Source organism: Diabrotica virgifera, chromosome 3, assembly GCF_917563875.1.
Source record: "Diabrotica virgifera virgifera chromosome 3, PGI_DIABVI_V3a".
Lineage (NCBI taxonomy): Eukaryota > Metazoa > Arthropoda > Insecta > Coleoptera > Chrysomelidae > Diabrotica > Diabrotica virgifera.
Genome location: NC_065445.1, coordinates 39,745,231 through 39,768,660, shown reverse-complemented (window position 1 = coordinate 39,768,660; position 23,430 = coordinate 39,745,231). Strand labels below are relative to the sequence as shown.

The 23,430-nt window shown below is 31.8% G+C and overlaps 2 protein-coding genes across 2 annotated transcripts in view; one reads left to right on the top strand and one right to left on the bottom strand.

The window, feature by feature from the left end:
- LOC114328978 (general transcription factor 3C polypeptide 1) overlaps positions 1–23,430 on the bottom strand; it is a 148,252-nt gene that overhangs the window by 63,468 nt on the left and 61,354 nt on the right. The window contains exons 9-11 of the mRNA XM_050647879.1: positions 13,940–14,351; positions 6,094–6,435; positions 2,424–2,731 (exon numbers count right to left, since the gene is read on the bottom strand). Of these exons, the coding sequence (XP_050503836.1) occupies positions 2,424–2,731; positions 6,094–6,435; positions 13,940–14,351 (1,062 nt within the window). The remainder of the gene's footprint in view (positions 1–2,423; positions 2,732–6,093; positions 6,436–13,939; positions 14,352–23,430) is intronic.
- Positions 20,265–23,224, top strand: LOC114328970 (uncharacterized). The gene is made up of 2 exons (XM_028277969.2): positions 20,265–20,697; positions 22,956–23,224. The coding sequence occupies exons 1-2, from the start codon at positions 20,336–20,338 to the stop codon at positions 23,185–23,187; spliced, it is 594 nt and encodes a 197-aa protein (XP_028133770.1). The 5' UTR covers positions 20,265–20,335; the 3' UTR covers positions 23,188–23,224.

The window sequence follows — 23,430 nt, the reverse complement described above, 5'->3', positions numbered from 1 at the left end:
TGCATTTATTAGTAATAAATAATTATGCAAAAGTATCGTAAATCTTTCCTTATAAAATTTTTATTTTGTTATATAAGAAATTATATATATTTATTACAATTTTTAATCAATTATGATATAAATAACATTACTTGGTAGTTGGGCACTTAAAACAGAGTAAAAAAAGTTAATTTTTTTGGAAAAAGTTATTTAAAAAGTTTATAAGGGAAGATTTACATACTTTTGCATAATTATTTATTACTAATAAATGCATTTTTTATTCACTTTCTCTAAACCAAGTTAAAAATATAGCTCATGCTCTTCAATTTTACACCTGTGGAATGGTTCTAACATCATCTTTTTCTGACTTATGTTATTGCAAAAAAAATGCTCTCTGAGATAAACAATTCGAATAAAATCTAAACAATTGAATGAATCGCTTTGAAATTTTTATCACATATTAAGCACCAAAGAACCCTCATTTGACAAAAATTTCAAACCTGGACACTAATTTTTACAGCAGTTATTGCGAAAATAATTTTTTTTGCAATACCGACCTTTTTTCTCAATTATGTTAACAATAAATGAGTATATCAAACTTTGTAATATGTCATTTTAAAGCTTTTTCCATAATCTCAAAGATATTTGTACTAAAGAAATCATAAGTTTCATTGTTTTCCATTGATTTGAAAAAAAAAGGGAAAAATGCCATTTTTTGACAGTTAATTGTCTATAAATAAAAATGGCCGCCAGATCCTACGCAGAAAATAGTTACAATTTGTTCCTATAGGTATTACTTGTCTAAAAAACGCTTCAGTACCCTGGCTGCTGAAGTGTCACGAACAGGGTATATTTTTGTCTTATTACCCTGGCCTAATAGCGAAGTGTGGTATTCTTGTTCTCATGATCATTTTTCAGTGCGTCACAGTTTTTAGATTTCGCTCTAATGCATTAAGTTAGACGAGATGGAAAAAGCGGTAGCTCCGTGATTAAACACAAAAATAATGCAGCATTACAATGGTTATATACATAAGATGTGTATTCCTAACCTACGTTTGATTCGTTGATATTTAGAATGCGCGTTTTTTCTAGCCAATCAAATACTCGTATTACGAACATTTGACGAAAACTTCGTCCATTTTGGCCATTTTTTAGAAGTGTCAAAGAGTCAAGTGACGGTTATTATTCAGGTCAGTATTTTGTGTACCTGTCATTTTGAAATTCGAATTCGACTTCCCTTGTGTTTCACAACGTTTTTGTGCATTATTTTGTGTTTTGGTTTAGAATTTAGTTCGTTAAAAGTTAGTCATTGGCGTGAGGAGACTAGAGACATTCGAGATGTACCGAAGAGTGCTAAAAATCTCATGAGTAGATAGAATAGCCAACGTGGAGGTAATGAGACTTACGCATAGGGAACGAGAAGAACTAACAAATAAGAAGAAAACTGAGATATATGGGACATGTGATGAGAGATGTATATCTAATACTCCAGGTCATTATGCAAAAAAAAGATCCATATTAAGGAGACGTAACTCATGGCTGAAGAACCTTAGGAACTGATTTGGATGTAATAACAATGAATTATTTAGAGCCGCGGTTTCAGAAATAAAGATCTCTCTGATGATTGCCAACTTTTGAAGCGGAGACAGCACCTAGAGAAGAAGATAATAACACAGTTTATGGATAGTTTTGTGTCATTTTTTAATGTTTCCATATTTATAAATTTAATTAACAATATTGTTTACTTTTTAATTTTATTCCCCTTTATAAAAAATACCTACATGTTAACATATTGTGTAAAAATCAAATCTACTAAATTACTAATTAGTTTAATTCCACAAGCTTTTCACCTATGGCGAAGTACGATTCTGGCATCTGTCAGATTCGTCAATAATTACATGAAATAAGTCTCGACACACCCAATACAGTATGTGACGTCATAATTAATGACGCACTGAAAAATGATCATGAGAACAAGAATATTGTCCTTTTCATGAGCATTTTTCAGTGCCTAACAAATGATAGGAAAAAGGGTAAGTCCGTGATAATACACATTTATGACATTTATTCTAACATGACATTTTAGTTAAATCTGACAGTTGCCACATTTCATTTTCAATTTGGAATAAAAACAAATCAAATGTGTTTCTTGCATTTATAAAATGGTATTTTCTTTGATTTGTATAGTCTTATAAATTATACAGATTATATTTGTAATATTATCTAATTAAAAAAAATATTTTTTTATTATGGCGCCATCTATCGACAACTAGAATAACTAGAATAAATTTTTGTAAATGTCTGTAATCACGGACGTGCCTTTTTTTCTGTCACATACAATTTAATGCGTTAGAAAGAAATCGAAAAACTGTGACGCACTGAAAGATGATCATGAGAAAAAGAATACCGGCATAATAAACATTGTGCTGTAATAATACACTTACTTATTGTACTTAATTGTTGCCAATACTCTTCAATATCCGCGGGCGAACCGAAATAAAAAGGAATGGTGGGATAAATCTTCTTCTCGATTTCATTATACCCGGGTTCACTGCTAGTGGTGTCCCATAGGGAAGCTCTGCGGTTCACATAGATGAACATTTGATCCTTTTCTTTTGACTTCTGAGGTCCGAATTGAATCAGCCCGCAGAATACTAAACGATTTATAGTGTCATAAATGTTTTGTAGATATTTTCGTTTAAAAAGAATTGTCTTCCTGATTTTTTCTGACAAATCTTTTACCAAATAGAATCTGAAATATTAATTTATAAGTAGTCAAAATCTAAGAATAATAAAAATATAATTTTTTTTGTAGCTTAAGTCAGCAGTCTTTAGTTTCTTATCAAAGTCTTCTTTCAGTCGGGTTGTCGTATTCTTTTATCAGGGTTGTTTAGACAAATGGGAGCTTTTTATGAACATTTAAATGGTATTTTATTGCAAGTTGGTTTAAAAAAAACTTTGTTTTTACGTACTTTTGTATAAAATGTCTTCTGGATATATCGATACCTGGTTTACGCGATATGTTGTTTTTTTTTTAATTTCCAAAGAAATGGAGCACTGAAGAAGGCTTTGAGAAGAACTATATCCATGACTAAGGTAGATAGAATGATTTCCATACGAATTTTTATGTATTTTAGTGCTATCTAGCGGTAAATTATAGAAAATGAATGACGTCAAAATAGGTGCCGAACTGATATACATATTATAGAATTGTAAATATTTTATCTTAATTTTAAGACTCCTGTATATAATTTTTCTTAATTATTATTATTATTACGAAAACGAAATAAGAGTCTCACGCATACGAACACATGTGCGGATGGGCTTGGGGATTTGGAATCGGAGTTATCTAATACGCAAGATAAACAAGTAGCCGCCTTGACTAATTTTAATAGTTTTCGTTTATTGGAAAAGGTCGGTACATACTTTGAACCAATTTTAATAGGTTTGTTCTCAGGGGAAAACGGAAAAGGGAGATTAGATGTAAGAGATTTTTATTTAGCGTAGGGGTGCGAGAGTCAGTCGATTTTGAGATTCGAATGAAAGAGGCTGTATTTGGCTATAATCGAAAGGACGCGAAGTTTAAGACGTGCTTATATATTGACAAGCCGGTCATATATTAAGTAGATAAACGCGATTATTTCAAAGACATTTTCTTTTGTGAGAACTCGTAAAATTTTAGTGGCAATTACACAATCATTTTACATTTAGTCAATTTAATAGTATCTATAATTTAGTTGTCTATTTTATCAATTTAAACTGTTAAACATCACACGGACTTTTATTACGACTGTCTTTAACGAATCCTACATATAAGTACGTAACAATTTGTCAATGTTGTCTTGAAATTAAAAAGAAAATTGAATTAGGGTAACTAAAAATTAAAACATAACATGTAATTCATGCTGCTGAAAGAAATACATATTATTAAGAGGCAATAGTAGCGCGCGGAAAACGCGGTCCAAGATTGCGGCTGTAATTTTGAATAGTTTGTCGAGATAATTTTTGTAAAGATATTTTGTCGCAGTGGGGTGCAAACCCATTTAAAGTCAACAGCTGATGCTGTTGTTTCTCAGCAGGGGAATATGCTTGATCTGTCTGGGGTAGATACACGCCCAACAAGTGACCACGGCATTAAATGAAACATGTAGAATAGATACCGGTTGTAAAAAATCTACCCCTCTATATCTACTGTACCGGGCAGCTGGAATCGCATCACTAGAAGACCGTAGATGCGCCTCACAATATACGGAGAAGTTCAGGCAAACTTTCGATGAAAGGCACCAATTATACGGGTTAACCAGCCGGCCTAAATCAAGGAAAAGATTTATGAGAAACGTCAGTGTAGAACCACCCGAACTGTTCCCTCTACACCAAGAACACCACCTAATGGAATGAACCTGGACTAAAGAACCTGGCGGACACTTAACCGAATACGCACCAACGTTGCCCCTGTAAAACAGAACCTCATTAAATGGGGTATAAAGACAGATAACGACGCACTTTGTGAATGTGGAGAAATATAGAATGTGGAGCACTTGATAGTATGCAGACTTTGACCATCACAGTGCACCCTCGTTGATTTATGGCTAGCAAATATAAAAGGTGTAGACGTAGCCCGATACTGGGCAGAAAACCTGTAGTCGGATCCAGAGACTAGAAAAAGTACAGTAAGGGAAAGTGGGGGAATGGTGCGCACTTAAACAGAAATCGATTCTGTTGTAAATTCTTTAAATCTATCATAACGGCTAGTATATTACAGTAAGCTCTAATTATTCTACTTTTAATATTTAAAATAGGTTTTAGAGAAATACAAAGTACTAAAGCAGAATATTAAAAAACGAAAGAAGTGCCTTTGCGCACGATTCCCCATCCATGAGGGTAATCATGCGCACGGATTGGTAAATGGTGCGCACTGAATAATGTTTTTATAAAATTCTTTAAATATTGTTCTTTTCTGTTTTCCAGCAAATACAACACGTCCCTAGGTGCAGCTGGTTTTCTGGTGGTGGAATGAAACTTAATTTTATATCATATAATTTGTCTTCATCGATAATATCTGACAAATCAGTGTCTGTTACATCAGACTACTCAGGTGTTAGCTCCTTTTGCACTATGTTCTTGTTTTGTTTGCCTTCAAGTTTTTTTGTGTCTAGCGAGATATCTAGCGATTTTTTAAAAAATCATTTTTGAACAGTGCCTTTCTTGCTGCTTTCTGTTCCTCCTTTCTCTTTAGATTCACAACCCTTAATTATCTTTTTTCCTTGGCGTTCTCCAATTTTATCTTCATTGGTGAGCTTGTAAGATTTTTCGATTGTTCGAGATTTTCTTTTAATTTCTGGTTTAAATCGTGATAGATCAACATGAGTGGAATATAATTCTCTGCAGCACTCATGCAATAAACGGCCATGATAGATCTTCCACTATCAACAAACAGAGCCTACATTTGTAGCTCCTCTAGGTACATAAACCCGTTCGTCTTTTTCTTGACGTCGATTTTGAATGTCGAAAGCTCTTATCGCTTCCCTTATTTTTTTGCTGGCATTTCTGATTGCATACAGAGGATTTTGTAAATCTTCGTTAGTATATGTAAGAATCATAGATTTTCTAGTGTAGTTTTGTAGCCTCTGGAAAGGAAAATGGTGATTTTATTATTTACCACTTCATTGTTTGTGGGGGAATCATGCGCAATCCTGCCCACCATTAACCCCTTTACCCATTAAATAGCAAACGTCGTCACAAAAAATACTAAACTATATAAACCAACAGATGCACCAAAATGTACGGAAAACAACATGATTTAAATCAATAGTAAGCTCAAAGCAATTTAATAAAACCTACGAACTTAGCGTTTTAACTTTTGGAGCAGAAAAACTAAAAGAATTCTTGCGATTTTCAATAATCGGATCTCACTTAGTCCACGTGCAACATTCGACTGAAGATAATGGCGTCAACCGTTCACGAGATCATCCAAAAGGTGTAGGACTTGTTGAGTTCTTAAAATCATCCACAGAATTTGAAATACAATGCAGCGCACGTTACCCGCTGCGCACCATTTCCCCACTTTCCCTTAAGTAGTAAATAAACATCTTTTAATTTCCCTATAAATCTTACCTTTTTATCGGATGATTAAGCATCTCTAACAAATCATTATCTTCGAAACTACAACTGTGGATCTTCAAGAGAACACAGACAGGCAACCTCAATATTATGTCGCACATCAAAGCCCAACCGGCGGGCCAATCCGAATGGACGGGAAGAGGCGGTATAAACATTTTCCAACTAATTTCGTGGCGGTATATCTTCGGTAGTTCCTCCAAATCTTTTTCGGATATCCCTATTCGGTAACTTTTGAAAAGAGTCTCGATCTGATCATTTTCCATGGGTCTCTCGTACGTTAACGGGGGGTGGCAATCGTAAATCACGTAGAACAGGAATTCGTGCATAATTCTCATTCTAAAAATAATCAAAATAATCAAGTTGATCAAATTGTTTACCTTAGATATCAGTTAAATTGTAACGCAGGGAGTCACGGTGAAATTAGATCCAGAATTCAGCAGGCCAGAGCGGCTTTTAGAAGAATGTCCTAGGCATAGGCGTAACCAGGATGATCCTAAGGAGGGGGTTACAATTACCTGAAAGGGGGGGGGTTACAACTACTAGAAGGTCTCTGAGAGCTATGGTGTTAAGCGTATAGAGCTCAAAGTATATCCCAATGGGGGGTTACAACACCCAAAACCCCCCCTGGTTACGCCTATGGTCCTAGGAAATGTAACAAATACCTAAATTTGGCAATGCGGATCTGTCTATTTCGCTGCTACCTGTTCTCGGTCTTATGTTATGGTGTCTAGTCTGGACTGTGAACAAAAATAATCTAAGCAAAGTAATACCCCAGGCTGTGGGTGAAAAATAGGTCGATTTCAGGATATAATTCAGGAATTTTTGAAACCTATCAGGTGTTGTAAAGGACGATGCCAGGAATAACTTCTACTAAAATGTAACCAAAAATATTGTGCGCTTTTTTTTAATTGCGATTTTCATTTGTTAAATTTGCAATTTTTATTGATTTTTAATTTTGTAGCTTAGGATATTGATTTTAGAGAAAAACTTTTTAATAGAAACTTGTAGTAAATTAAAAAAACCTACAATTTGAGCTATAGTAAGTTTAATTTCGTTAATTGGTTATTGCAAAACAGCCTGCGAAAAGTCCAAAATGGCCGTTTTTTACAATTGCATTATTTATTGTACAAATAATTTTTTTTTATTTTTTAAAGCTTTAAAATGAAGTTCTTTCAATTCCATACATAACAAAAATTGTAAAGCCAGATTAACGAATTTGTTGCTTAGATATTATAAATTGTTTATCCCAAGAGGTCAAATGTCGAAGGCTATAACTTTTTGAAAAAAAATCGTAGAGAGTTGGTGAAACATCTAATCTCCTTCTAAAGAGTTATATTTTCATACTGTGATGTAAATAAATGCGTAAAACATTTTTAAACCTCTAATTTTTGGGTTTGAAAATAAGGGGGCAAATTTAATTATAAACATTTAGAGCTGAAGCGGCCCTGTACTGAAGATTTATAAAAAAATAAAAAAATTTTACGACCAACTGAAGCCGAGATAATTTTTGGGTTTGAAAATAAGGGGGCATATTTCGTTATAAACAATTAGAGCTGAAGCGGCTCTGTACATCCTATGAGTTTCTAACTTACAGATTATTGTTGCTGAAGACAAAACGAAGATTTATAAAAAAATAAAAATTTTCTACAACCAACTGAAGCCGAGATAATTGTTTTTTTTTCTTAAGTCGTAGTGCCTTTATTTATAACAATTAAGAAATTATTTTACAGTCACTGACTAAAGAAAGACTTATATTATCTTAAGATAAAAATTATTATAAAATATAGTTACATTTAATTATTAAAAATTATTTTTAAAATCGGTGCTTTTGCAAGCGGCCGAATTTTGCAAATCGCCCGGCTCGCTTCAAATCCGCGAGGTCGGAAAATTTTTACGTAACTTGTATTAAATTTTGACAGAAAACAATTTAATAATATTACCATTATAATATACAGTCTATTTACCACTGTATTTGTTTTTCTTGATAAACTTTTATATGTAAAATTCCATTTCTGAAGAAATAATATTACAAAAATGATACATATATATGAAATATATAACTATATTTTTAATTTTTTCATTGTTATATAAATATAATAATAATAATGTTACTTCTTACTATAATATACAATATAAAACTTTTTCTTCTTGTAGTGACTATTCTTTTTGGATTTCACATATAAAAGTTTATCAAGAAAAACAAATACAGTGGTAAATAGACTGTATATTATAATGGTAATATTATTAAATTGATTTCTGTCAAAATTTAATACAACGTACGTAAAAATTTTCCGAGCGCGCGGATTTGAAGCGAGCCGGGCGATTTGCAAAATTCGGCCGCTTGCAAAAGCACCGATTTAAAAAATAATTTTTAATAATTAAATATAATTATATTTTATAAAAAAGAATGTGTGTGTACTTTGTACGCACAAAAGAAGATATTCTTCTATTATAGGTAATTTAAACGAAGTAAATATACTTAAAAGGTTATTTGTACTTATTTTATTTAAAAATCAAACTAACTTTCTTATCTACCACTTTCAAAAAAGAAGAATATCTTCAAAAATTATATAATAATATAGTACTTACAATCATAAAATCTATAAAAAAAAATAAAAAAATAATAACTTGCTTGGGGCTCGAACTCACTTCACTTCTACCGCGCTGTACGAAAGCTGACGGCATGCCGCGGCATTTCAAACTAGACCACATCCCCGTGTACGTCATTTGGGAATATACACAAACTAAGGGTTTACACCATAAATTTATATGAATTTAATAAAATCATTAGTTTGATTTTTGTCGAAATAAAATATAACAAAGTGTAGTGTAAGAAAACAATATATGAGATGAAGATTTTTAGAAAGTTTGTTCGTAATCAGATTATGTAAATTAAAGCATTGCCTACTAATAGGTAACTACATTATTTTGTTTACATTTTCCTAATAGATAGGTATTGAAACTATTAGGTATTTCCAACTGAAACATTTAAAATTACGTACCTGCGGCTTTTCAAAACTATTTAAAAACTCACTATAATTATAAATTTTATTTTATTTCTGTCCACACATCAATAAAAACTAATATTATACAATATTTTTGTTTACCATAATCTCCATATTGAACAATTATTGACAGATCATTTCAAAATTTCAACACCCAATCAGAGCCCGTATAACCACTAATACCATACTGTCGGTGTGCGCATGCGCGTGGTAAATCAAATTTTACCCTCAATAGATTCGTCGCTAAAGAAGAATATCTTCAATAATTTTTATTTTAAGATAATATAAGTCTTTCTTTAGTCAATGACTGTAAAATAATTTCTTAATTGTTATAAATAAAGGCACTATGATTTAAGAAAAAAAAAAACAATTATCTCGGCTTCAGTTAATTGTAGAAAATTTTGTTCTTTTTTTTATAAATCTTCGTTTCGTCTTTAGCAACACTAATCTGTAAGTTAGAAACTCATAGAATATACAGGGCCGCTTCAGCTCTAAATGTTTTTAACGAAATTTGCCCCCTTATTTCCAAACCCAAAAATTATCTCGGCTTCAGTTGGTCGTAGAATTTTTTTATTTTTTTTATAAATCTTCGTTTCATCTTCAGCAACAATAATATGTAAGTTAAAAACTCATAGGATGTACAGGGCCGCTTCAGCTCTAAATGTTTATAACGAAATTTGCCCCCTTATTTTCAAATCCAAAAATTAGAGGTTTAAAAATATTTTACGCATTTATTTACATCAGAATACGAAAATATAACTCTTTAGGAGGAGAGTGGATGTTTCACTAGCTTTCTACGATTTTTTTTTCAAAAAGTTATAGCCTTCGACATTTGACCTCTTGGGATAAACAATTTATAATATCTAAGCAACAAATTCGTTAATCTGGCTTTACAATTTTTTTTTATGTTTGGAATTGAAAGATATTCATTTTAAAGCTTTAAAAAAATAAAAAAAAATTATTTGTACAATAAATAATGCAATTGTAAAAAACGGCCATTTTGGACCTTTCGCAGGCTGTTTTGCAATAACCAATTAACGAAATTAAACTTACCATAGGTCAAATTGTAGGTTTTTTAATTTACTACAAGTTTCTATTAAAAAGTTTTTCTCTAAAATCAATATCCTAAGCTACAAAATTAAAAATCAATAAAAATTGCAAATTTAACAAATGAAACTCGCAATTAAAAGAAAAGCGCACAATATTTTTGGTTACATTTTAGTAGAAGTTATTCCTGGCATCGCCCTTTACAACACCTGATAGGTTTCAAAAATTCCTGAATTATATCACGTTTTTTCACCCACAGCCTGGGGTATGTTATAAATCGAAGTAGCACAGAAAACGACAATAAATATCGTTCCCATACCACCAGATTGACAACAGGTGGAATACTTTCTTTGGTTACAACCTCCCGAGATTTTCAAAAATTATAAATCATACATGATGCCGAGGAAATTAAGATGAGAGAATTTTAAATATTTCACAACTCATCTGCTCAGCGTGGTAAAAGTTCCAACAAGGAAGATTCCTTAATACTCCTACAAAAGAGTAAATGAATTAAAAATGTATAAACATTTTCAATTTCTTTGCAACACGAAAATGCTGCAGCTCCATAATACTCTGGTTAAATCGGAGAGTGCAGGAAGAGTCTATATCGGTTTCGGAGGTCTTTTCCCCCTCATCAGTAGTTCCATATCCTCTTCTCTCCGATTTCTCCAGGGGCCTGATTCTAATTCATTTCGACAGTCGCAATTTCATTTCGACACCGCCATGACAGCCGCAGAGTATAGCGATTCTTATTCATTTCGATATTAGTTACAACTGGGGATATTAACCTTATCATGTTGAGACTGCTCAGAATTTGGGTTGGCGCTCCGGTTTATTGGAATTTGTTAACGAGAATAGTCTGGGAAAATTATCGAAAAAATGCCATTTTTGGGAAAAATTATTTACCAGCTATTTTATTGCTAAAATCGAATCTTAAGATTGCATATATTAGTAATATGGGGTATGACAAGTCCGCAGAAAGTGTGTTATTTTATTTATAAACAAATAAGCACTCCTAAATCTTCTTTTTTTTTAATTAGTGGTCTGTAACTCCTAAAATTTTTCCTTTGAGCCAAAAACACTCAAATAAAAATTCACCCTAATTTAGTTCTGCACAAAGTTATTTTTTTTCCGATTTCCTTCAAAAAAATTTTACTCAGAAAATCCGAGTTTTCCCAAAAAATCTGCAATTTTCAATTAAAATTTTAGGGAAGTACCTAATTATTTATCAATAATTAAATAATTGATGACATGAAAGATTTATTATAGTAGATTATACAGAGGGGCTAAATTATGGAATAAATTCATTTCTTTAAAACGGACGATTTTGGAGCAAAATCCCGAAAGAGGTCGATTTTTATTTTTAAATTACAATTTTTTGGCATATATTTCATACTAGTGACGTCATCCATCTGAGCGTGATGACGTAATCGATAATTTTGTTCATGGGAATAGGGGTCGTGTGGTAGGTCATTTGAAAGGGCGTTCAATTCTCTATTCAGTAATATAAACATTAATATCATTAGGTATTTATACAGGGTTGCCAAAAAAATTTTTTGAATTAAATTAATTGGCGCAAAAAGAAGAATGTATGTAATTTATTTAACTCAAAATACATTGTACTGCTCTCAGAAAATAGAAAAAAAGGTTTATTTCACAAATAAACATTTCTTTTCGCTTAAATTAAATCACAAACAGCCTCCCTCCTACCTATTGGCAGTTTGAACATTTAATTTAAGCTAAAAGCAATGTTTATTTGCAAAATAAACATTTTTTCTATTTTCTGACAGCAATAGAATGTATTTTGAGTTAAATAAATTACATGCATTCTTCTTCTTGCGTCAATTAATTTAATTCAAAAAATTTTTTGGCCTCCCTGTATAAATAATGATATTAATATTTATAATACTAAATAGAGAATTGAACGCATTTGTAAATGAGCTACAACACGAACTCCTATTCCTATTTAAAAAAATAATCGATTACGTCATCACGCTCGGATGGATGACGTCACTAGTTTGAAATATATGCCAAGAAATTTAATTTAAAAATAAAAATCGACCTGTTTCGGGATTTTTCTCTAAAATCGTCCATTTTAGAGAAAATTAATTTATTCCATAATTTAGCCCCTCTCTGTATATCAGGAGACCGGCGACAATCTAACCAATAGTTTAGCAATAATTAAAATGTTAATTAAAAAATTTCGGTCGAAATAATAACCAGCAAGATTATGATACACCAGAATAACTATGATTTTCGTATAAAAAAGTACTATACCTATTCAACGTACCTTACAGGATTGAAATTGGACCATTTGAGCGGTCTCAGGAATGTTATAAAGAATCAATTTTTTGGCTTATAAACAAATAGAACCCCTCAAAAAATATTAGATTAAATTAAATTAAGTTAACGCTGTTGAAAAGGGCACGGCTTCTGTGTCCTTTTCGAAGAAAAACAAATTGAATTGCGAGGACTGATTCCAGGTATAGCCGGTCAAATTTGACCGGCATTTGCGACCGAGTTATAAACAGGATTTTAATCTTTGAACCATTAGATACCTTTTAATTCCGGTCCTCTTTGTACATACAAATTTTCATATCTTCAAGACACTCATAACAAAAAAGATTTATGTCACTGTCACCAAATTATTTAATTATTGATAAATAATTACTTCCCTCAAATTTTAGTTGAAAATTAAAGATTTTGTTTGGAAAACCCGAATTTTCCGAGGAAAATTTCCGTCGAAGGAAATTGGAATAAATTATCAATGTGCAGAATTAAATTACTGTCAATTTTTATGTGAGTGTTTAGGTTTAAAGTTAAAATTTTCGGAGTTATAGAGCAATAATATAAAAAAAGATTTCGGAGCGCTAATTTGTTTATAAACAAAATAGCACACTTTCTGTGGACTTTGCACAGCTATATTACTAATATAGGAAACCTTAAGATTTGATTTCAGCATGTCCAGCAATAAAATAGCTGGTAATTAATTTTCCTTGTTTTTTACTAATTTTCCCAGATTATTACCTTACATCTTTCATTGAGTTGATGATTCATGTTGTGGACATTCTCAATTATTATATTTCTAATTTAATACTATTCTATCTAATTCCTCAAAACAAGCAAATTTCAATTAAACCCAGCTATATTATAATACCTTTTGCTTTAGTTTTCCTTGCAAGAAATAAACAAAACACATCTAAACTAAACCTAACCTCGCTTTTGGCCATTCATTCATCTCCGTGTCAAATAATTTCGACAGTCGAAATTATAATATCAACACCCTTTTTAAAGTCGCTATTAATTTCGATAGTCGCTATTCATGACGTCACTTCGTTAGTTCAACTAAAATCCACAAGGCTCGCACAATCGCATTTCAACCGTCGTCATATTGAAAGCGACTTGTTTTTGGTCGAAATTTGATTTAGAATCAGGGCCCAGGTATCACACTTTGGGCCTTTCCGAATTGCAAAGAAAGAAATGTCACGGATGAACTAGAGCCATCTACCGAAAAACAAAGTAAGTTATCAGAGCGGGAAATCATGGGGAATATCTGGGGGTTATCAGAGATAAGGGGAAAAGACTTCCGAAAACCGGTATAGACTCTTCCTGCACTCTCCGATTTAACCAGAGTATTATGCAGCTGCTGCATTTTCGTGTTGCAAAGAAATTGAAAATGTTTATACACTTTTAATTCATTTACTCTTTTGTAGGAGTATTAAGGAATCTTTATTCTTCTCTAGGGAAAAAGCTGAAAAACGAGATGAAAATATATCTTTATACTATACCTTGTAAACTTTGGTTTAGCTCCATACACTCTCCCTATCTTATTGTTAAATTTCCGGTTAAGTTCTTTTATCATGGTCTTATTTAGTAGTTTCATTTCGTTGATACTATTCATGACGTCCGTTTTCGAAAAAGGAGATGATGAGAATTTTTCCTCAATCTTTTTTTGCAGAGATGGAACATGCGGTTTCACGTTTTTCTTGGCAACACTAAGAAAGTTTTTCCACTTAATTTGTTGACAAGCCGTTTGGATATCGTCGCAATCGTAATTGATGGTCGGATGACAGATGAAGTTGACGGTTTTGGTAATTGTGGTATTGTTTAGTGTTACCTTATATATTTTGATATAGCCTTCGGCCACTAGCCGTTTTAATATTCTCAGAAGCGATTTTCTGTCAATTTTTCCTTTTATATCTGCAAGTAATGAATCAAAATTAAGAATTGTGTTTATTTATAATAAAAAAAAAACATTTTAAGTCATAGACGCTATTCAAACTCGGGAAACTAATAATCTAATTTAATCTTTTTGACTTTTTTTGTTTTTAAAGTGTAAAAATTTGTCACCATTGTCTCATTTTTGAATATTTTCCTTAAAATATTTTTTTGAATATTCTTTGATTTGTACTGAATATATTTATTTAATTTAAAAATAAAATAATTCTACCACAGTTTAAAAGAAATTAACAAAAATATTCCTGAAATGTTGATTTCAAACCATACCTCCCTTAAGGGGGTAGGCACAAAATCTTGGTCCAATGTTATTTAAATGCATTCATCTTTTTCGAATCCTGACAAAACTAATAAATATTTTTGAAAAATTTAAACGCTAATGAAGGATTGCATTATTACCAAGGGCCGAAAATCCCTTAGAATAAACAAAAAGTTTCTTTTAAATGAAATATTTGACATTAAAAATCACACTAAATTTTCCCTTTTTTTTCACCCCTGTAACTTATTAAAATAAACATTACAGAAGTTTTCAGGGACTTTCGGCCCTCGGTAATAATGTAATCCTTGATTTTGCGTTTAAATTATTCAAAAGTATTTATTAGTTTTCTCAGGATTCGAAAAAAATGAATGCATGTAAATAGCATTGGACCAAGATTTTGCGCCTTCCCCCTATAATACGGTATGCGGCAAAATAAACAGTACTGAAATGTGTATGCCTCAAATTTGTATGTGTCATGCGCCGAATTTACATGTTGCTTTGGAAGATAGAGAAGGATATAAAAATCTGAATATGAATATAACACTCTCTGACCACTTTAAACTCATTTTGTTGATTTGAAAGATAAATTTTTACGCAAACTGACGAGATAATAGTGATTCAAGTCGACCAACAAATGTTCATACGCTTCAAAAGTGATTCAACTTATCTGAAAAATGTGAAGTTGAACGATAACGTTTGACTGGATCAATCTTTTGTCGAATCAACAAAAGTTGATCGATTAAAATTGAAACATAATATTATGTTCTCACAGGTAATTATCATTCGATTTCAATTTATCCACTAAAGTTGATCAACTAAAATCGAACCGTGAGAATTAGCCTTAAGTTATGCTTCATACATTCCTCGTAATGAAACAAAATCTCTAACGTTTTAGGAAATATGGGCGCATTATTGATCAAACATTGGTTGCAATACAATATCAATATATCGTAGCTAAAACATAATGCTTTGATTTGTAATGGTGTAATACTATTCTCTTGATCTAAAGTGGTGGTATATTTTATTTAAAACAAAAAAAGGTAAACAACTAAACATTATAGTAGGGGAGTCTTGGATGCTAAATTTGCAGTTACTAAAGTGTCATGGGGACCTACGGGGTTGTGAAGATTAGGTCCGAAAACCAAAAATAGTTAAGTTAAATTTTCAATTTTAGTGGGGGCGAGCAGGTATAAATTTTCAAAAATCGTTTTTTCTGATTATAGCGTCATCTATTCATAATTCGAAAAAATGTCTCGAATAAAAGTCCCTTATTTTTAGGTACGCGAGGAATCCAAATCTGCAATAAAAAATGGGTGTTCCTATTTAAGTTTTTAAAGTAACCCCATCCCTCCTCCTTAGAGGGTCGTGTTTGGTATCATTCGATAGATTTTTGAAAAATATTGAACACCTATTTTTCAGTTTTTTTCACGCTCCTCTCAAATCGTCAGTTTTTTTAAAATATACACTGTTCTTCATGTCATGTACTTAAATTACATTGTCTTAATCTGACGCACTTGAGTGTTTCTAAGGATAGATTTTTTTACGGACTGTCCCCAATGAACGCCCCTTTATTAAGAGTCCATATATGGTATGGGTACATTTACAGGGTACCAGGTTGCTCCCCATGTGATTTTATGAAGCGCTCGAGTAACGCGCAAAATCCCCGCTTGGGCTCTCCTATCATTATTACCCAAGTAGCACCGAACGGATTTATTAAGTCTTTTAAGGATGCTTTAAAACTGTAGAATAAAAGTAAAATTAAAACCAATTGGTTTTTAAGTAAACCTTAAGGTTGCAAAATCGCTTTCAGCATAAAAGGGCCCACACTGAAAGAGGTCAATAAAACCAAAAATAAAAACCTTCTTAAAACTTTGTTTTCTTAAGCAACTGGTTTTAAACTGCTGTGAAGGTGCTTTTAAACCGATATTAAAAGACACTTTAAGTGCAGGCAGTTTTATAGCAAACTTAAAATGGTTTCTTAAATGAAGAATTTTAAAGACAATTTACCATATTAAATGATTCTTTAAACCCATATACTCCATATAGGCCGACAAATTTTTACATGTATGTGTATGTGTTATGACATGTATTTGTAACCAAAAAATAATAAAAAGTACTTGGTTATTTCGGACTGTCAAGGTAGAAAAACACTTGCGCACCCAACTTTATTGATAATGTTAACAAAAATAAATTTAAAAATAAATTAAATAACTCACGCGCCTAAAATTTCTGACTTTTGGCGATTAAAAATAATAATAAAACAATTTAAATCCGAAAAATATTAATTTCAAAGAAAAATAATTTTATCTACAATTTTAATGTTTTCATGTTAAAATAAATCGAATTTATGTCTTTAAGTAGCTTATTTATAATTTTTTGTAAGCCTTATATCGTAATCTATCATGGCTTTCAGCATCTGCAGAAAGCAATATGGCCGAAAACCAAATACAACTATTTAGTCTATCGACAGAGAATTGTTAAAATCAAATGGTTTTATTTTATACCTTTCCAAGAGCATATATCCTACATAAAAGCAAGGTTGCCTTGGAATTAAAACCGTTTAGTTTTAATGCTGCTGTCAATAATGACACTCGGTTTTACTGTGAATCTAATCTTAAAATCGAGGAGTCGTAGTGCTGTGTGTGTTGTATTCTTTGAAAAATAAGCCGTAATGACCAGTTCGTTTATATTTTAAGTACTTGCGACTTATTTCTTCCATACTAACTGCACTTCCACATTTTACAACACACTACACCACTGTTTCGCTCATAAACAAATGGCCGACCATTTTGGACATGAAAGAAGAGGGGATGAGTTTAGTTTTATTGTTTCTAACAAGAAGCATAGTTTAGTCTTTACGATAACCAAATTGATTCAGTTAAGAGCGTTTGGTTTTAATATTATTGTCTAATAATTGCTTTAGCAACTTTAAAGAAAATTAAAAAAATAGTTTTAAGGCATATGATTTACTAACATAATAGTCTTGAGATCAAGTAGTTTTAATAATAGATTTCATTAGTCATATTAGGAGAATCTTTAAAACTGCAATACAACTAAAAGGTCACAAACTAGAATCTAATAAAACCAAACAATCCGGAAGTCCTTCATAAAACTGATTAGTTCTAAAGTGAACTGAGAATAGACCATTTTAAAACTACAATAAGAAAAATTATCTATTAAGATTAATTAGTCTTAGTTGATACTCTTATTAGATACTTTAAAACTAGTGACAAACGCTTAACAGGTTTAAAGTTCTGACAGTATATCTACAAGGTAACTTTAAAACCATTATCTTCTTATTTACCACAATAAAACAATAAAACCTTTATAAACCTTAAATAAAACTAAAATGTTTTATTGTGCTACTTAGGTAATTATACTGGTTCTGAAACTATTGGCATGTTTTATTTTGAATATTTTATATTGGGAATAAACTAAAAATAATTGAAAAAATCCTCAGAAGAATCTGTGGACTTTATAACGACCCTAATAGCAACCAATACCGAATGAGAACAAATGCTGAGGTCAAGCAGATGTATGGTGTATTCCACGAATATTTTAGTGTGCAACATAAGAAGTACGAAAGTATTTTGCTCTAATAATTACTCCAATAAACAACAATATAATTTGCAATTTACTTTCGTTCTTCATATTTTGCACAATAAAATATTCGTTGTCGCGATAATCCAAGAGGGTCGTATATTCGTGGAATGGGATATACAGGGCGAGTGACATAGTCCAAGAAATTAAATCTCAGCGTCTAAGATGGGCTGGCCATGTCCATAGACTCCCTAATAACCGCCTTACCAAACTGATCTGGGAGGAAGCTCCCACAGGAAGAAGGCCCTTAGGACGCCCACGAATGCGATGGAGAGCCAATATATGGTCAGATTTAAGAATAATGAAGCCACCCAGTGACCCAACTATCATGGACGACCGTTCGGGATAGAGGCGAGTTGTGCAGTCAGCCAATACCCACCTCGGGTTGTAGTGCTACCAGAAGAAGAAGAATTGTAATAAAAATTATACTTTATACCTCTCGATACGAATCAGTTAAAATATGGAGAACAGTGCCTACGTTCCTTCCGATGAAGGCTCCAATAAGAGCCGAAAATCGCGATTCAAGGGACTGGACTGCACTCCGTATTCTAATTGAAAAGTAAGATTGTTTTGCCTTCGCATTGCAACTGAATAAAAATGGTATACATTTTTATTTTATTTTATAGTCGTATTACTCCGTAGAGTAACTAGGTGCATTTTTCCGTTGGAACTTTACCAGCTGCAGACGAGGGATGTGAATTGCATAGTGTAGAATTCCTTCCCTCTCGTCTTCACTGCAGCATCCATTTGACTTGCAAATTGTAGAAGTCTTGGAGGTATCACCAGGAAAGTGTACCAATAAGTTTTCAATTTAAAAATATTTTAGTAATATTTTTAATATTTTCAATATTAATAATTTACTATTAGGATTGAAAACTACTTCGTCTTTCAATGCCAGATGGCGCTAGCCACCTACTATCGTCACTTCAGTTGCAATGGGTGGGAAAACCTCTCGATACGAATCAGTTAAAATATGGAGAACAGTGCCTACGTTCCTTCCGATGAAGGCTCCAATAAGAGCCGAAAATCGCGATTCAAGGGACTGGACTGCACTCCGTATTCTAATTGAAAAGTAAGATTGTTTTGCCTTCGCATTGCAACTGAATAAAAATAGTATACATTTTTATTTTATATTTTTTTATTTTGAGGTTTCGTTTTCAAATACATTCTCTAATATATTGTTAGATATATTTAATTAGATGACCGTTATTTTGATAACGATTTCCGAATTGGAAGTCGAAACGTCAACTAAATTAAATTTCAAACTTAAATTGTGTTTTATTTCCCAAATAAATTAGAGTAGACTCTCTCTATAACGAACACGGTTGTTACGAGGTTTCGCTTATAACGAGGTTCACTAGATGTCCCATAAAATTCCTATTGAACAATAACACCTCTATAAAGAGGCATATTTGGTTATAACGAGGAAAAATCAAATCGAAGAATATGTTTCTTTACCTGTTTTTAGCGCATTAACGGCTATAACTAAATACCCCAACTGGCTGTATACAGAAATCCCCAACATCTGTGTGGTTATCGAGGCCAGTGCTGTAATAAACTTCACCGTCTATAATAAAATTCTTATTGAATATTGTAGAAAATTCACAATTTATGATGGCGAAGTCTTATTGTTGAGGAAACAATATTTTTAGTATCTTATATTGCTCCGAATGGTTTCACTATAGGAAGTTAATGTTTTAGAAAACTTCTGGCTGAATGACTATAGTCCAAGCCAAAAAAAAATGTTTTAGAAAACTATATATTCATTTGTACGCACAATATTATTGTTGTCTGATATAACGAGATCCGCTTATAACGAGGTAATTAGTCCGTCATTTCAGTTCTCGTTGTAGAGAAGTCTACTGTAGTAAATTGGATTAAAAATTATTTAATAAAATTTACGATAGCCAATCAACCGACAGGGAAAAAATTTTAAATGACAATATTTTGTTGTGACGCACACTTTAAATAGTAAATAATTAATAATTGATGCCTAGGCAATGGAATAATAAAAGTTAGAATTCTATTAGAACTGTCAAAAGGACTTTTACACAATAAATATTTTGCATTTTAGAGTTTTTCTAAAAAAATGGAACCTAGTTCAGCAACCCCTAGTTCAACAGAAGATGTATGCAAAAGCAAAATTGTACGTAAACCAAATGCTGATATGGAGGATGAGTTATTGGAGAAATGTTGGGTAGCAAGCTACAAAGGCGACAGTAAACCATTTCTAATAAGAGATGGATCATTTGTATATCCCAGAGAAAAGGACTGTTCAACGATGAAGTCATCCTATCAGTACCCCGTTCCTGATGATAGAACAGCTTTAGGTGTCAGGAAAACTAAATTATTAAAACAATTCGAGGAAGAAGCCATAAAGGAGGTAACAGACGAAGGGGAGCCTCCTGTGTCAATCGGGGATTATGATAGTGTATATAATCGGTTTTTCAGGTAAATAGAAACATATTTACTGTTTTCCATAAAGTGACAACTAAATGTTTTCAAATATCCATAAGATTCCACAATGAAAAAATACTTCTCGTATATTATCTGCAAAGGAAGTCAGCAATCGTCATAGCTATTCGGAGTGTTTTTACGGCTGCTCTGAAAAGTACAATTAACGTACATCCGTACCATTCTCTCAGGTTACACAGCCAAGATATTATACGATATTGTTAAAGAATAATGATATAACATATTAAAAAATCACTTAAATCGGATAACAGGTTTAGGAAATTCGAGATATCAAAAATCACCCATTTTGTGGGTGGCCCGTTTTCTCTGACGCGCAGTTTATATAGAATTATACAGGGTGTTAGTAAATAAGTATGAAAAACTTTAAGTGGTAATTCTACATGAAAAAATAATAACAGTCTGTTCTAACATATGTCCGCAAATGCTTCGTTTCCGAGATACGGGGTGTTGAAATTTTTATTTCAAATTGGCAAATTTATTACTCTAAGACCGGTTGAGTTATGAAAATGAAATTTGGTGCGTTTTAAGAGGTAGTTATTATGCATTTTCTGACATACAATTAAGAATTTTGTATTCATCATTGGCGCTCCTACGGGTAAAAGTCTGAGCTTTTTCAAAGAAAAAAATAGTACGCCACTGTGTCTAATTTGTGATAAAAAACCTTTCTTGTCTTTCTTTCATATGGTACACCGTTTTTATGCCGAAAAATAAAACATATCGACGCATATTTTTCATTTTTTAATACATTATATCAAGGATTAACTAGTTTTGATAGGAAATAAGCCACAATTTTACTAAAAAATGATTTTATTAACGTTTAGACGCCCAAAAATTTAGGCTTATTTCCCATCAAAACTAGTTAATTGCAAAAATGCCAAAAGAAAATAGCTTCAGAACAACATTATCAAGGATAGTTACTATTCAATATAATAATACTAAACTAGAACAATAACAGAAAATATTACTAATAAAAGTTTAACTAGGTGCAAAGCTACAAGAAATGTTCAAAATGATTTCCTTTACAGGCAACAGAAAAATTTTATATTCATCATTTGCGCGCGTACGGGTAATGGTCTGAATTTTTTTTAAGAAAAAAATAGTACGCCACTTAGATATGCCAAATTAAAAATTATTTTTAAATTCCTTGTTAAATTTCCGACAAAAATCTTTCTTGCCTTTTTCATACGAGGCGCTGTTTTTATACAAAAAAATTAAACATCTTAACGCTTACAAAGTATTCGAGGTAGTTTCCATATGTATAGAAACTTAGTTCAAATATTTTGTAAACGTTAAGATGGTTTATTTTTTTGCATAAAAACGGCGCCGTATACGAAAAAAGGCAAGAAACATTTCTTGTCGTAAATTGAACGAGCAATTGAAAAATGATTTTTAATTTGACATATCTCAGTGGCGTACTATTTTTTCTTAAAAAAATTCAAACCATTACCCGAACGCGCGCAAATGATGAATATAAAATTATTCTGTCACCTCTAAAGGAGGTCATTTTTAACATTTGTTGTAGCTCTGCACCTAGTTAAAATGTCATTAGTAATATGTTCTGTTATTGTTTTAGTCTAGTATTATTATAGTGGACAGTTCTTGATAATGTATTAAAAAATGAACAATACGCGTCAAGATGTTTTATTTTTCTGCAAAAAAACAGTGCACCACATGAAAAAAAAAGAGAACAAAGGCTTTTTATCACAAATTAGACGTAGAATATAAAAATAATTCTTAATTCAAAATATCTCAGTGGCGTACTATTTTTTTCTTTAAAAAATTTACACCACTACTCCTAGGCGCGCCAATGATGAATATAAAATTCTTAATTGGATTTCAAAAAATGCACAATAACTACATCTTAAAACACACCAAATTTTATTTTCATAGCTCAACCGGTCTTAGAGCAATAAATAAATTGGCATTTTGAAATAAAAATTTCAACACCCCGTATCTCGGAAAGGAAGCATTTGTGGACATACATTTATAGAGCAAAATGTCATTATTTTTTCATGTAAAATTACCCCTTAAAGTTTTTCATACTTATTTACTGTATATGCTTTAATTAATAAAATACAACAATATTTGTGGACCACAAAACCTGGCAATAGCCGCCACCTTTCTATAACGGCCATTAATTCTTTAATTTTTAGTGGCCGTTATTGACAAGTTTTACTGTATCTAAGAACAGCTAATTATTCACTAAATAATGTGTTTTGTATGTTTTATTACAGAAAAGAAGGATTCGAACCCGACGACCAATTCTACACAAGAAACGAGGAATTATATAAAAAATATCCGCTTTATTCTTCCCTGCCAACTACGTTTACATCATTCAAATTGAAACAAGACAAAAATAAGAAACCGGACGGAGTCACTCCAACAATCTATAACAACCAACCTTTTAGAAAGTGCGGCCAATTTTCGAAACCAATCAGTGAAGTCCTAGATACTCGTTATTGGTGAAATTGTAAAATTTTATAAAAAAAAATATTTACAATTATATTTTTTATTTATTTCGACTATAAAAAACAAAAAGTGGATCGTCAGTAACAAATGAATACCAAGGAGAAATTTGAGAAAATAATAAATGTATTGAAAATTTAGATGTACCTTTACAGCTATAGACCAGGGCGCATCTGTAAAAATATTAGTGCATTTGGACGTTGAGAGGTGACTTAAATTTTTTTGCATAAATTGCTTGAAAAT